Below are 16,217 nucleotides of genomic sequence, written 5' to 3'. Positions count from 1 at the left end.
ACTGTTCAGATTTAGGGGACACCAGAGTGCTCGCGTCTCATGACCTCACTTGATATCCACACATATGCACTTCTCCACAGGGGCTGTTGGACAGAAATCAGGAATGGGAACATTGGCTGATTTTTCTCCTCCCTAGCCATAGCAAACATAGTCAAGAGTAGCACCTCATCTGCTGACTTGCCTGAGATCAGCTAAGGCAGCACAGGCCAGGGATCCAACTTGAGACTTTCCTGGTCTGGCCATTATGATTAACACTGCGCAACAATCAACTGCAGTTAGCTTCAACATATATTTGTAGTTCAATTTCGCTCAGAATATTTTAATTAGTGCCTTTTATGACAGCAACAATTTTTACTGCTCTGAGCCTCAGCAAAGATCAACAGTGTAACAACGGCTCTAACTACTCGAATGAATTAGATTTGTGGAAAGTAGTGTGTTTTTAAAAATTAAATTACATGATGCAACAGATATTAACTAACAATAATTAAAGCATAAAATCTTCTCTGCAGCTCCCCAATAATATAAACACAAAAGGAAACAAATGTGCACAATTTTAAAAAAAACGTAAGAAACCTTAACAGGCCTTGTTGCACAATACCTGGATAAGCTTTGCAGAGTTGCAGACTGATCAAACACTCATGGCACAGAGCCCACAATTCGTGATCCTTCAAGGGCCTTTCATCCTCAGAGAGTAGCTCTTCTAGTGAAATGTACTGTTATAAGGGGGGGGGAAAATGAGAATCAGCACTCTGGGCATATTTACTGTGTCAATGTCAGCAAGCTACTTGCCAGGACCACATTAATGCTAAACGCAAGTGTGAAAATAGAAATTAGACCACTAAAGCTGAGCAAGTATAGCCTAAAGTTGGCCTCCATTAACGTGGGTAACCATGACAACCACAAGCTTATTCCTATCAACCTGTTATTACCATATCTTGTCATTTATGCCGTCCAGTGAAAGGAAGCATGAGTGGTGCCAGGACAGTCCATATATGAGTAAAATTAGTTCTTTGAGGCGGAAGGCTAGGAAATCGCAATTTCATACAAGAGTTTCTTGATGACTGTGGGAGAACTAGTAGGATTGTATAGAGCTCAAGAAAGACATTTTTATATTTCAGTAATATTTCCATTTCAAATTCAGGTTTTTCACCTCAAGAAGAATAAAAATAATGCAACATCCTGCACCGCCTCTGAACAAGGATAGCATGTTCACAGAGAAGGATAAGAACAGGTTTAATAACTTTGTGCCTCGATCAGGGTAGCTGTCAGTTTCCTTCCGGCCAGGATTTCCAGAGAAATGCGTTCAGCATTATTCAGCAAAAATTTGGATTTTCAGAAATGTATTTTAATTTCATGTTAGAATTATTTCTAAATGGGGTATTTCTGAGAACAATGATAATTAATAGCTGTGCAAAGCTTCTTTGCCACAGGATGCTCTTTCAAATAACATGCTGATGACACTTTTCATCTTGGAACTGAACGCGGATTGTTTAAAATGATCACAGACTCCGAGATCAAACATGTGGTGCTGCTGCAAGATAGTTATCACTTGGGGCGGGGGCGGGGGGGGGGGGGGGGGGGCGGCAGGGGGCGTGAACAGAACGAATGTAGTCATCAGCAGAAATTAACTGGAACCAAACCACATGGCAGCATCACAGATAGAGAACAGGGGAGAGCAGCCATTTGGTGCAAGATAATAATCTCCTTAAGGAATACATATTCTTAGTGATTTCCCCTGTGGGATTACTTGATATATTGATGGAATGTGCAGGAGTGAAAAATGATGCAATAAAGTTTATGCCCTATTGCAAAAATTTCACAGCAATGCCTCCTTGCAATACATTAAATAGCAGACATTAGCTCAACACAAATTTCACTTTTATCACTGAATGATAACCCAAAGGGAAGGATTTTATAAGTAGACTAGCTGAAGTGCCCGGCGGTGCCGAGGCTTTTTCGAGGGAATGTTGTTGTTGGAAGAGAGAGAGAGAGCGAGTGGGGGGAAGAGAGAGCGACTGGGGGGAAGAGAGAGAGCGACTGGGGGGAAGAGAGAGAGCGACTGGGGGGAAGAGAGAGTGCGACTGGGGGGAAGAGAGAGAGCGACTGGGGGGAAGAGAGAGCGCGACTGGGGGGAAGAGAGAGCGCGACTGGGGGGAAGAGAGGGAGGGGAGGGGGGAGGGAAGAGAGGGAGGGGAGGGAAGAGAGGGAGGGGAGGGGGGAGGGAAGAGGGGGAGGGGAGGGGGAGGGGAGGGGGAGGGAAGAGGGGGAGGGGAGGGGAGGGGGGAGGGCGGGGGGAGGGAAGAGGGGGAGGGGAGGGGGGTGGGCGGGGGAGGGAGGGGAAGGGAGGGCGGGGAGGGGGGGAGGAAGGGAGGGAGGAGGGGGAAGGGCGGGGGGGAAGGGCGGGGGGGGGAGGGGGAGGGCGGGAGGGGGAGGGGGGGAGCGGGAGGGCGGGGAAGGGAGGGGCGGGGGGAGGGGGAGGAGGGAGGGCGGGGGGAAGGGAGGGGGGGAGGGCGGGGGGGCGCCCCCCCCGAGGGTCGCGGCCCCCCCCCCCCCGAGGGTCGCGGCCCCCCCCCCGAGGTGAAGACCGCCGATTGCGCGCGCAGCAAGAGCTGAGACGCGGCGTCTCTCTCGGCCGGTGGGCCCGGTTGCCAGGGCAACCGTGATGCTGACCAAGCCAGAGAGAGAGACGCCGCGTCTCAGCTGCTCCTGCTGCGCGCGCGGCACCCCCCCCCCCCCCACCGAGAGTCGCAGCCCCCCCCCACCCCCCCCCCAGGTGAAGACCGCCGATTGCGGCTGTGCGAGACATCCGGCGTTGCCAGGGTAACGCTGGACGCTCAGCAAGCCCCGCCCCCCGGCCGAGCCAGAGACGTCTCAGCTCCTGCTGCGCGCGCACCCTAGCGGTGCTGGGCTGAGGCTCGGCCCTCCAGCCTTCGAGTGGGGCCGGGAGGTGCCTAGCTCGGGCGTGGGTGCGGAGGAGACGCCGAGGCTTCTAGGCCTACCTGGAAAAACGGGAAAGGTAGGAAAATTAATGAGATTAGATAAGTTAATTACTTTCTAAATCATTTTTTTAAAAAACAATATGTGTTTTAAAAGCAACGTTTTTTTTTTAAGACGCAGAAAGCGGGAAAAAGAAAGGAAAAGTTTGGAATCAAGATGGCGGCGACTCACCTCGGTTCAGAACGATAAAGCCCGGCCACACGCGCACCGATTGGCCCGGCGGCACACGCCAGCAACCCGGCGTACGATTGGTCGAGCTCGAGGTCACTCTGTCGCTAATGAGCGGATAATGAGATGCTAATGAGCGGAACGTTGAAGGTTTTTGGGATACCGCGGGCGGGATTTTAGCCCGGCCAAAACGTAAATACGCTTAAAACCGTCTCGGAAGCGTAAGCTTTCTTTGGAGGTAACGCGCGCGTAGGTACGCCCTGTAACTTTCGAGTGCATACCCGCAACGCACACGCGATGACAGACAGACAGATAGACAGACAGACAGATAGACAGATAGACAGAATGACAGAAGTACCGATTTATATATATAGATGAAACAGCAAGTTGGAATCTCAGCCAAGAATACCACTCAAGGGTAGGATGCGGGTTTGTGCCCACAATCATTTACTTGGGCGTTCTGTAAGCTCAGCTGTGCTTTGGAGTAAGCAGCATAATGGGAAGTAAAATCACGAGAATCATAGATTGCTGTTGTGCAGCCCTGAGCAGCTACTTCCAGCATGGCATTAGTAGAGGCCTGGGAGTCAGTCAATCAGTCATCCACCCTTTCACCGGGAGATGATACATGGTACAAGAAGACCGCAAGGGAGAACGCACATTAAAAAGAGGGATTCTCACCCAAAATACAGTGCTGAGAATAAGACAAGGATTGTGTACCCCAATACCAGTAACTGAAAAATAGCAAGTTAATATAATGCTAAGCTGAAGCCAAATGAGATTTAAGCTTGGTACATTGTAGAAATGATTTTAGAGTGCTCGGGATTGTCGGAAAACTCTCATCACCTAGTCATGCACCTACTTTCAGTGGTACTAATTTTCACTCCACACATTATAATTTTGTACATTTTGTAACTAATTTAAAATGTAAAAACTCCAACATGATAGAATATTCTAATATTTTACAGAACAATTAAAGTTAACCTTTGTCGTGGACTTATGCAATATTTATTTCCAAGCAGCTTTATAAAGCAAAGGTGAACATGATTGATCGTTCACTGCAAAAGACACCATGTCGTTGCATAAAATAATGACAGTGAAAGCCATGGCTCCATGGAGATGGATTTCAAAAAGCAGAGCACTATAATCCTATTGTGCAATGCACATGTACAGAAGATCCCACTTAAGAACAACAACAACAACAACTTGTATTTATATAGCGCCTTTAACGCAGCAAAACATCCCAAGGCGCTGCACAGAAGTATTTTAAGACAAAAAATTTGACACCGAGCCACATAATGATAAATTAGGGCAGGTGACCAAAAGCTTGATCAAAGAGGTAGGTTTTAAGGAGCGTCTTAAAGGAGGAAAGAGAGGTAGCGAGGCGGAGAGGTTTAGGAAGGGAATTACAGAGCTTAGGGCCTAGGCAACAGACAGTAACAGGCTATCACACCTACACATACCTGTCTATCACAAGGAAATTCTGCAGGGTCATTTTCAGTAGCTCTGATGGGAGGCATTGGCTCACAATCATCATCTTGACAGTGTTGTGTGACATTTCTAAACAGCAGGGCATTACTTGTTGATAAGTCATTTACACTTTGGGAATGGCTTTGTTTTCTCTGATTACTACCAGCAGTTCTTCCTGCATCTGAAATATTACAATCTGTACAAGGCAAATCATCTCCTTCTGCTCCTGGAGCATTGTTACTACAGTGTCCAACTGCAGCACTTGTTTCTAATAATATCCCACTGGAAGCAAGGGAATCCACTTGGCTATTCATGCCTGCTGAAGTAACTGATATTGCTGAGATTTTAGCTTTGAGCTTTTTAGTGGAAGACTTTTTCCCTAATGTGGAGGGAGATTTTAGTGACCGTTCAGTGCTGTCATCAGAAGTGGAGTTACGACTGTTGGGCAAGTTCTTATTTACCACTTCTATACTGGAGACGTTCTGTACACAGTCATTCGAATTGTTCACATTTAACATTTCTGATGGAAGACCATTCTTTTGAATAAAAGAAACATCATTCTTAGTTCTAAACTGTAAGTTCTGAGGACAGTCTGTAACACTCAATATGTTGACAGAGTCCAGTGAAGACAAAGAATCCACAGCAACGTCAGAAAGTGAAACTGGTAATGGAGTGGATGTGACAGATCTACCAAGCTCCATTTTAGAACAATGAAGGTGCTGGGCATTGTCTACCAATTCTGTTGGTAGTTTTGGCAATACTCTCTTCCTAGCTGGTGACCGTTTCTGAGGAAGAGATAAAATCCTGTCAGCCTCATCTCCTTTGGTTTTCATATCAGCAACTGTCTCTGCAGGATCCATGGCCAGCACCTCCTCCTTTCTCTCACATATTTCTGCTGAACTCATGTCTTCTGAGCCTTGCTGGAAAATCTCATTAACTTCAACCGTTGAATCTGGATCTATAGCATGAGCACACTTCTCAGCTCTGTAAATGACCTCTGCTGTTCCATTGTTTATCATGCTTAGGTCAAATGCAAGGTCTTCAGTGCTTGATGAGCCATCTGCTGGATTTCGTTCACTTGTTTGCAGTTCATGACCTACACCTGCCTGGCGCTTTTTCTCTTTATTGGTCTCTTCACATCCATCTATGTAAAGATTTTGAAAACGCAGATCAATAAGATACCAAGTTCCATTTAAAATAAATAGAAGACCTACATAAATGCACAGTTAACAAAAGTACACTCCACAATAGTTGAAAGACTAAATCTGTATGACTAATACATTCTCGCTGAATGAAACAGAACATTTTATTTCCAATTCAACAAAAATATCAAAATATATCTGCCTATTCAAACTCTGCAAAACATCTGGCTAGAATTTTATCACCAATTATTAAGCAGTTAGTCCTGGCCTTATATCAATGCCAACATCAGTGTCAGGCAAATGCTCTGTTATTCTGACCAGTAACAAATAAATTCTCTAAAAACATCATTTTTTAAACAATGTTTCCATGAAGTAAGAAATATTGAACTACTCGGGGTAAAACACAGCCTCATAGAATTCAGACCAATGATGTGATAAAGAACTGATTGATACAGAAACAAATAAGTTAGAAGAAATGCAGTACAATCAAAGGTACAGTCAAAGTTGAAAAAACTTCATTCCTTTTTCTGGCCAATTAGCAAGAAGAAAAAACTACAAATGTCTGTTTACCAAGAGTTAGAACTTGCTGGCCTTACAGGTTGTTTAATTAAAATCAAAATATACAGTAGTAATTAAATATCATATGGCCCAAATTCTTCCAGCTCGGTCCTGCTGCCGCAAGCATGGCATCGCAGGACTTCCAGTTGCCAACATGGCCTGGAGTTGATCCATCCCAAGTCCTGGGGATGGCATTATTTGCATCAAGGAGATGGACACAAGTTCCATTTACAACACTACTTTGTTGTCCGCCCTGTGGGAGCCAGGAAAGTTGGAGCAGGATCTTGCTGCTCGTCGAGGGTGGAAGGGAGGTTTGGCCATTTCAACCGCAGAGTTGAATTTATTAAAAATAACGGTGGCAATTTCTTCATAGCTGCTTTCCTAATGGTAACTGATCACTCTGTGATCAACTGCCTTTAAGAAACTGCCGTTATGGCTCACTTTCATATTGGTATAGTAGTTATGCCTGCTTTATTGCAAATGTTACACCCTTGTTCAAAAAAGGGTGTAAGGATAAACCCAGCAACTACAGGCCAGTCAATTTAACCTCGGTCGTGGGGAAGCTTTTAGAAACGATAATCAGGGACAAAGTTAACAGTCACTTGGACAAGTGTGGATTAATTAAGGAAAGCCAGCACGGATTTGTTAAAGGCAAATCGTGTTTAACTAACTTGATCGAGTTTTTTGATGAGGTAACAGAGAGGGTTGATGAGGGCAATGTGGCTGACGTGGCTGACGTGGTGTACATGGACTTCCAAACGACGTTTGATAAAGTGCCACATAATAGGCTTGTCAGCAAAGTTGAAGCCCATGGAATAAAAGGGACTGTGGCAGCATGGATATAAAATTGGCTAAGTGACAGGAAACAGAGAGTAGTGGTGAACAGTTGTTTTTCAGACTGGAGGAAGGTGTACAGTGGTGTTCCCCAGGGGTCAGTTCTAGGACCACTGCTTTTCTTGATATATATTAATGATTTGGACATGGGTGTACAGGGCACTATTTCAAAATTTGCAGATGACACAAAACTTGGAAGTATAGGGAACAGTGAGGAGGATAGTGATAGACTTCAAGAGGACATAGACAGGCTGGTGGAATGGGCGGACATGTGGAAGATGAAATTTAATGCAGAAAAGTACGAAGTGATACATTTTGGTAGGAAGAATGAGGAGAGGCAATATAAACTAAAGGGTACAATCCTAAAGTTGGTGCAAGAACAGGGAGACCTGGAGGTATATGTGCACAAATTGTTGAAGGTGGCAGGGCAGGTTGAGAAGGTGGTTAAAAAAGCATACGGGATCCTGGGCTTCATAAATAGAGGCATAGGGGGTGATTTTCCCAGCCCTGAGGAGGCGGGTTTGGAGGCAGAACAGTTGGCAAAATAGCAAAAACTGAGGGCGTGTTTGGAACCCGCCTCCAACCCACCTCCGCGCAATTTTGCCGGAGACGGGTTGGGTGCAGTCCAGTCCCGCCTCCATCAGTCGGGAGAGGTAGTTAAGACCCTTAAATAGTAGTTAAGGGCCTCTATAATCCTATTTAGACAGGCCTTCGTTATTTTACCACATTTTCAACGTGTTGCATGACCCTCCTAAACCACGTCAGCTAATCCTGGTGGGTTGACAAGTGGGTGGCCTCCTCACAGCTGCAGCTCCACCATTAAAATGGAGCTTTCATCAGGGAGCAGTTACAGGTGGCAGAACTTTTGTTCCAAAGGTCTTTCAGCACTTTTAGCAGGCCTACCGAAGTCGGAGGTGCTGCAGCTTCTATCTCTCAACTGTGGGACCTCCTTGGAAGACCCTCTCCCCGCTTGGACTGAGCGCTTCCCCAACGGAGGTATCTGCCAGCAACATGGGAACCATTTATTTCCTTTCATCATGGGCCTCAGATTCGGATGAGGAGCAGCCACAGCAGCAGCAGAACCAGGCAGCTCAGCAGCAACAGCAGCAGGAGCCCCAACCTCCTGCTCACCCACCTGATGCTGCACAGGGCAGAAGGCACCAGCGCATGGAAGTACGTCATGCAAGGAATGCACTCATCCTGGCCAGATTTGCATAGGTTGCCCATTGTGGCACATGTGCTTGGCTCCTTAACACATGATAGACAATGGACATGACTCTCTGGCCTCCTTTCACTCTGACCACCAACCTAACCACGCAAGTGTCGCGGAGCCCACAATGTGGAGCTGCCTAAGCCAAAATAAGATACGCCATCACACAAACAGTTTGCCATCACCTAATTTTAATACATTTCCACAGGGATGGCATTTCATCAATAAACAGGAACAATCACCCAATCTACACACAGATCTGGAGGTGATATCCCTTGCCAGCTGGGCCCACACAGCCTTGGTTTCTTTGGGAGGCCTCTTCCTCCCAGATGAGGGGAAGAGCACCTCCCTGCTAGCTCTCACCCCCTCAACCAGCATACCCAGCGCCTCATCCGAGAACCTCGGGGAGACCCTTGCCTTGGAGCTGGCCATTCTTCAAAGAGACAACAGCTTGGAGGTGGTGCAGCATCGATCAAAAACCAATGGAATGAGCCAAGGCAGCAAGCAGCCCTTAAATGAAGCTGGATAAGTGATGTCAGCAGAGGCGAGTTTCAGTCCCAAAACACTAATTGGCCCAGGGGAACCCACACCTCTGAAATCAACTGGCCAATTAGGGGAAAATCGCTAATTTTTCCCACCTCTCAGTGGAGGCAGGTTTGGAACCCACCCAAACTGAAACCCACCTCCATTGGGAAAATCGCACTCATAGAGTACAAAAGCAAGGAAGTTATGATGAGCCTTTATAAAACACTGGTTCGGCCTCAACTGGAGTATTGTGTCCAATTTTGGGCACCGCACGTTAGGAAGGATTGTGACGGAATAAGCCATATTCCAAGAGATACACCATCATATGAATAGATTTCTGACATTATTAATACATGATACATTAATACTGGGTTTAAAAATCTAAAGCCTTGGCGACACAAGCTGTGTCAAAACAGGCTTCTGAGTTGGGATGGTTTGATAACACAAGCTGTAAAAACCACACAGACTTTTGAAATCGGAATTGATTGTTAATGCTAATACAATGGCCCTATTGAAATAGCAGTTTGGCGCTTCCAGAAGGTCTGGAGTTTGGGAGAAACACAATGGAATGACCCAAGTGAAGTGTTATAAACTAACACTCAGTTGAACAGGAACACAGAATATTAAAAAACCATGTGCCTTTAAAAAAATGACATCAAGTAAAAGAAACACCTGCTGGTTAAATAGTTTTTATGTTAAGCTTGAAATATGGAGTCCCGAAGTCTGTTAATATAACCAACTAAGATGGCTAGGAAAACAACCACCCGAGTTGAAGTGTCTTTAATTTACATGTAGTAAATATGATACCAACAGAACACTTTGAAGATATGACTTCAATAGATGACACCAAGCAATCACATGGTTTTTGTATTGAACTTGGAACACCATGGAGTCACAACGTCTGCTAATAAACAGTTAAGCCAATATTAAGAATTGAATGAAAGATCTTCGATAAGAATGACATCAAATAAATACTACTGTCATATTGTTTTTATGATAACTATTGAACGCCTAAAGGTAGAGACAGAAGTCTGAGAATTGGCAGCTGAAATGGCAGCAAGAATAGAAAGAAGTCAACACAAAGAATGAATAAAGATAATTAGCTTACATCAGCAGAAAACTTCAAAAGAATATACCATTCAAAAAAAGGTATAAAAATAAGAGCTTTTCAAACAGAAAGTCAGAAGTCGCTGGAAGGGCATGCGTTTCTCAACTTCACAGGCATGCTCTGTAAGTTTTTAACTTTGAGTCTTGGGTAATCAACGTATTTGATTTTGGTGGATATTCTGGATTAAGAATAAGTAGAAGAGTGGAAATGTAACGAAGTTAAGATTTGAGAATAAGGATCTCTGAGAATAAGATTGTGTAAGCTAATTGTATTTTGAACTGTAAAAGTTGCGATTGAATCAACAACTGTTAACTGTATGTCGGCTCTTAAATAAATCTATATATTTTTAGAATTGTCTCAAGTAGTATTTCTGTATCAATCTCGCAAACTCAATTTCTGTACACTCTTTTGTGAGGAGTTGCAGAATTCGGGGGGGGTATTCCGGACCCTCATAATATCCAGAAGGTTACAGTCTAGTTAAACTTATTAAAAGTGCTATCCGGAGGATGGTAACATCTTCAGTCATTCCTTTCCTTTAGGGAGAGATAGCCTGAACCTTTAGACCCATTTAAGCGTCTTATAGAATTCGGCTAACTCTAACTTTAGTTGAAGGTGAATGTCTGGGGAATACGCCTGATCTGGGGTAGCCCGAAAAGGGCTAGGACTTGTAATTATCCCTTCAGGATGTGAAGCCCTTAGAGAGGGTGCAGAAAAGATTTAAGAGAATGATTCCAGGGATGAGGGACTTCAGTTACGTGGATAGACTAGAGAAACTGAGGTTGTTCTCCTTAGAGCAGAGAAGGTTGAGGAGATTTGATAGAGGTGTTCAAAATCATGAGTGGCCTAGACAGAGTAGATAGAGAGAAACTGTTCCCATTGGCGGAAGGGTCGAGAACCAGAGGACATAGATTTAAGGTGATTGGCAGAAGAACCAAAGGCGACATGAGGAAAAACTTTATTAAGCAGTGAGTGGTTAGGATCTGGAATGCATTGCCTGAAAGGGTGGTGGAAGCAGATTCAATCGTGGTTTTCAAAAGGGAATTGGATAAGTAACCAAAGGAAAATTTTTTTTGCAGGGCTACAGGGAAAGGGTGGGGGAGTAGGACTAGCTGAAGTGCTCTTGCAGAGAGCTGGCACAGGCCGAATGGCCTCCTTCTGTGCTGTAACCATTCTAAAATTCTATGATTATGCAGGTGTATTTTTACCTGAGCTGCAGGAAAACCAGAATCGGCAGAGGGATGTCATCCCACCAGTCCTGCCTCTTAGAATAACGTCACAATGGAAGGAGGGCAGGCACAAGAAGCACCAACCCCAATCCCATCGGATTTTCACAACACAAGAAAGATGGAGCGGTGACTGATGGAAGCAGGTCCCACCTCAAATTTTGGCCCTCTGGTTTGACTTGTGTCTTTGTTCTGTCTTCTCAGGCCCAAGAATTTTGGGGCCCACATCTTTGTGTTTATTTACTACAACACTCTATTTTGCAGTTGTGTCTAACTCATTTGAATTACTATTTCTGCTTTTCAGCTCTCAGTGAAATATGAACATGCAATGGTTATACCTTCTAGAACATTTAAAAGTAAGCCAGAAGTTTCTCATGGCCATGGCAATACTTATATGTCGCCTACCTTGGAAAGCACCAACAGATTCAATTGAAAGTACTCTCCGACCTATGGCAGAGAGATTACGGCAAATAATATCTGAGGATAAATATTTTAGTTTTTCTTCACATATGTTGAGGATACTCTGCAGAATACAAATAAATGGACAACATTATTAGAACCTCTATCTTAATAATACATAGCATCAGGCTACTTAGAAAATGTTTAGCTGGAAGAGGCTGGGTGGTATAATGCGTTTGACATCCAGACTGATGAAATGAAAGCCTCCTCTCTTCTTCAATTGTAATAGTCCAAAGTGAAATGAATTCGGACAGTCTCAACTCAGTTTCGATTGGATATGAAACCAGAGTACTACCCTAAAATTGCCAATCTTATCAAGTGAGAACATAAGGAGTAGTGTGTCAAAGCACGTTGTTGAGATATAGTAGAAAATGTCTTTTGCTGCATTTGGCCAAAGCTATCCTGACTTCATGTGGCACTTCTGCTTAAAGTGGAAAATTGTCTAATTTTTCAGTATTAATATTGTTTACCTTGATACAATGGCAACTTAATATTTATATGCTGCCTTTCACCTAAAATAACATCCCAAAGTACTTTACCGAGTGAGGGCTAGACACCAAGTAGGAAGTTGGACGGGTAGATATTGCAATGAGATATTGCAAGGAGGTTCTTGAAAATGGAGTGAGAGGTAACAAGGCAAAGAGATTTAGCAAGCAACTTCCAGGCTCTGCCATCAATGGTGGAGTGGAAAAAGAGGGCTCACAGTAAATCACAGACAGAAAAGGGGAGGGTACATGCTGAGACATAGAACTGGTGAAGATTGCAAACCTAGGGTGGGGCAAGACTGTGGAGGCATTTGAAGATGAGGATGAGGATTTTGATAGATACAAAACATATATAATAAAACTAGCTCATCTTCCTTGGCATTGATCGTGAGTAGCCTAGGGTCTGGAGGCTATGATGTTTAGATGCGTTTAAATTGGCCAGCCCCTTCAACTACTTCTTGTGGGGATGAGCTCTAATTAGGCATATGCTGAGTTCAATTAACGGTCAATTGCTGTTGCTTAGAGGGGCTTGTCTCTAGACTGGCAGCTGCTTGTTTATCTTCAGCTCCAACCATTGTGGAGAAGTCATGTTATTATGGTCAGCAGAAACCAGCAGGAAATGATCGACTTTCTTTATTCATTTTAAAACCTTTTTTCCATATTGTTCAGTTAAGCTTTGTTGTTGTGCTTGGAATGATACTTGAGCCAGTGTGGCATATGCTTTGTAAGTGTGACACAATAAAGCAGATATTTATTGTGTCACAATATTATATTAGGGCATTATGACATGTAATGTACAATACATTATTCTGCTGCCAAGATGGGTCTGTATTTAAACTGCAAGGTCCCTTTAATGTCACAAGGCTAATTGCTTTGAGTCCTGAGGTCAGTTAGAGGCTAATTACTGTTGTTTGAGGGAGATTTACAGATTTGGAGGTTCCAGCACCTGGTCAGATGAAACCAGCATTAAATGTCTACCTTTCTTCATTTAAAACAAAAATATTTTGATAGATAATATGTGATTTCTGAAGAGTGAGGGGTGCTTGCTAAATGCAAGGGTTTCAGTTATATACTGGCACCTCCTATTGCACTACCCATGGTAGGTCAGGTGATATGTTAATTTTTAAGGACATGAGTATTAAACCATGTAACGCACAATGTATTATTCTGCCAATGTGGAGTTGTGCCCCTTCAAGACTACAAAATATAATTGTTGTTAAGTAAACACAGCCTCAGGTCAAACAGAATGTATTTATTGCTTGGTCAGGGAACTTTGTAGATTGGAATGTGCTTGTTAGTGTCGGGTTGCAGCTCAGAATCATCAAGTATTTTCATTTTGTTTGGCATCTCTCAAAAAGTGTGACATCTGGACTATGATGTCTGGAATGTGACATCTGTGTACACTAGATATGCCATTTTTAATATATTAACTAATTGATCTCCTGAAACATTGCTCATGGGAAGTTGGTACCTCTGTAACTTGGAAATGTCATTGGTAGCTGAAAGGCACTTCTCAATTTGCAGTGTAGTAGTTGCAGGGTTTATTGGATATATTTATAGAATCTTTTAAAATAAAGAATGTAAAAGAAAGTATTAAAATAGTTGGCGATATTTTTGGTTTGTATCTTATGTTTTTATGAATGCTACTGGGTCCCTGGAAGTCAGTTTGACATGCTGTTGTTTGTCTACTGGTAGTGTTTCAATAATCGGTTGCCACTTTTTTCCATGAAAATCTGTAGGCTCTGGGTGTTTCTGTAGTTACAAATCTGTGGAACTCAGGGTGGCAGGTAAAAGTAGAAAATTGGCAAGTTCTGATGTTTGGTGCTGCTCGTTAGTGTGGGGTTAGTGACCACATCCAAGTTTGGGAGTCAGTAGTGACAAAATCCAGGGTTAGAAGACTTGAGGCAGAAAACTCCACAGAGGCAGCCAGTGCCAAATATTTTAAAGACAATGCATTTGAAGGATTAATTTACAAATAGTAGTGTATATTCATGAGTGTTGCTGACTGTCGTTTGATGAGCAATTTGTAGCACCAGGGTGGGATTTGAATCAATGTAAGCAAAACAAAGTTGGGTGGGAATGGAGCAGAAACCTGGAGATTGTTTCAGTGGTGCGGAGGCACAGTTGGCTGGGGAATGAGTAGGGAAGGATGGGGGGGGGGGGGGAAGTAATCAAGTCCATTTGGGGGTCTGATTCTTCCCACCAGCTCCAGATAGCCTTACAAACCAAAGGCCCAATGGGTAAAGAGGTCCTAGCTGGACTAGCAGTGGGAAGTTTACCAGTGGTCTGTGCTGGTAAGATATATGCTTAAACTTCAGCGGTACATCTGCACACACTTGGGATTCCTAAGCTTTGGCTGCTGCCAATCAGTGGCTAAGCGCTCTGGGTTCAGGTAAGTGGGTGGGCTGGATTTTCATTGAGGAGTTGGGTAGGAGACGGGACTACAACTTTCGGGGTTGTAGTCCCGCCTCCATCGAGTTCTAGCCAACCCACGCAATTTTGACTTGATTGACCTTGTTGAGCCCACCCAGCGGGCTCAGCAGGCCAATTAAGGGCCGCCCGGCAACAGGTGACATCACAGATTGATATTTCATCCGTCAAGACCTTTTGACAGATGAATTATCAGCATTTCACAGCTGTTTGAAGCTGTCAAACACTGACAATCTGTATTCTAAGTTAATTCCTTCCTCTCAGGATGATTTAGAGATCTCCCTGGAACAGAAAACTGAATGCTGCAATTTTTGACAGCTCGCAGCCATTCTGCTTTCTGTGCCGGTGAGATGAGGGACTCCCGAGACCTGAAAGAAGGAAGGCTGTAAAGGTAAGTAAAGGTATGTAACACTTCTTTAAACACTTTACACACACCAAACTCACTTACCTTTGCACTCATGCACCCATCACTCACCTGAACACCGGACATCTCGACCCCTCCAAGCCCTTCATCCCGACGGTCCACCTCCTCTAACTTGGCGTGGTTTGGAGCCGTCGGGAATCCCACACTTCAACATTAAAAATAGGGATTTGGCTAAAAACTGCTTGTTAACTACCTGTTAACAGGTAGTTAATTGGCACTAATCCCCTTCCCATCTCGGGGAGGCGGGTCCCAGTGCAGGGCAGGTACGCGCCGCCTTTGAAACTGGCATGAAGGCGGGTTGGGGCGGGATAGGTTCGTGCCCCCCGATTTCGGGATTTTACCCCCCACACGCCTCCAATCCCGCCTCCACAGCCCAATGAAAATCCTGCCCGGTGTGTCCTTGCAGGCACAGTGTGTGCACTCAATAGGGGAGCAAACAGAAACTATCTCTGTGGATTTCTCAGTAGCTAGGCTTTGGAAACTCTTATGCACGGTGATGGATTTCCAACCATTTCAGACACCGAGCCAACCAAAATATATATATTCTGGAATTTGCATTTTGAAGAGGTCCTTAAATATATATAAAAAATGTTATTATGCTACATGTATGGTGAAAAAAGAACATGCATAAACTCCACCAGCAATCTCACATTTATACCTCAATATCTGGCCTGTCTTCAGGTTTTTCCCGTTGCATTTGATCGAGAAGGGTTCTTAATTCTTGTCCGAGGTTTGGTTCTAACTCTGGCTCTATCACATATTCAGCTGCAGCAGCTAGTGTAGCCCCCAAAGAATAGACATGAGCCTGAAAATAATAATAAAACATGTATAGAAAAGTTACAGTATTACAATATCTGTTGAATATTCTGGTACATTAAAATATATACACTATCTCCCCCAGCTTTAATGTAACACTTACAACATTCCAAGCTGTTTTATCAGCAAAAATAAATGACATTGTTTCAGGTTAATGTTACATTCATTGCTGAACAAAATGTTTTACTGAAGTACAGTAACAAAAAATAAAAAAGTCATTTCATTAGAAATTAAGTAGCATTTGATATGATTGTCATCTTACAGAAACCAGAAATAATGGGCCAGAAATTCGGGTCTCCATGGGTGAGTATGCGCTGGGTACTCACGCGTAGGCCCAACGAAAGTGCTGGTTTCATGCATGCACTGCGCAT

General features: G+C 43.9%; 1 protein-coding gene across 2 annotated transcripts in view; it reads right to left on the bottom strand.

Annotated features, from left to right (window-relative positions):
• kndc1 (kinase non-catalytic C-lobe domain containing 1) overlaps positions 1-16,217 on the bottom strand; it is a 328,087-nt gene that overhangs the window by 192,150 nt on the left and 119,720 nt on the right. For both annotated transcript variants that reach the window (XM_085994745.1, XM_085994746.1), the window contains exons 4-7: positions 15,689-15,835; positions 11,638-11,755; positions 4,626-5,776; positions 599-713 (exon numbers count right to left, since the gene is read on the bottom strand). In XM_085994745.1, the coding sequence (XP_085850871.1) occupies positions 599-713; positions 4,626-5,776; positions 11,638-11,755; positions 15,689-15,835 (1,531 nt within the window). The remainder of the gene's footprint in view (positions 1-598; positions 714-4,625; positions 5,777-11,637; positions 11,756-15,688; positions 15,836-16,217) is intronic.

Source organism: Somniosus microcephalus, chromosome 8, assembly GCF_052327205.1.
Source record: "Somniosus microcephalus isolate GS21.2 chromosome 8, FLI_Smic_1.0, whole genome shotgun sequence".
Classification (NCBI taxonomy): Eukaryota; Metazoa; Chordata; class Chondrichthyes; order Squaliformes; family Somniosidae; genus Somniosus; species Somniosus microcephalus.
Note: the sequence above shows the minus strand (reverse complement) of the source record. Positions and strands in the feature narration are given on the sequence as shown.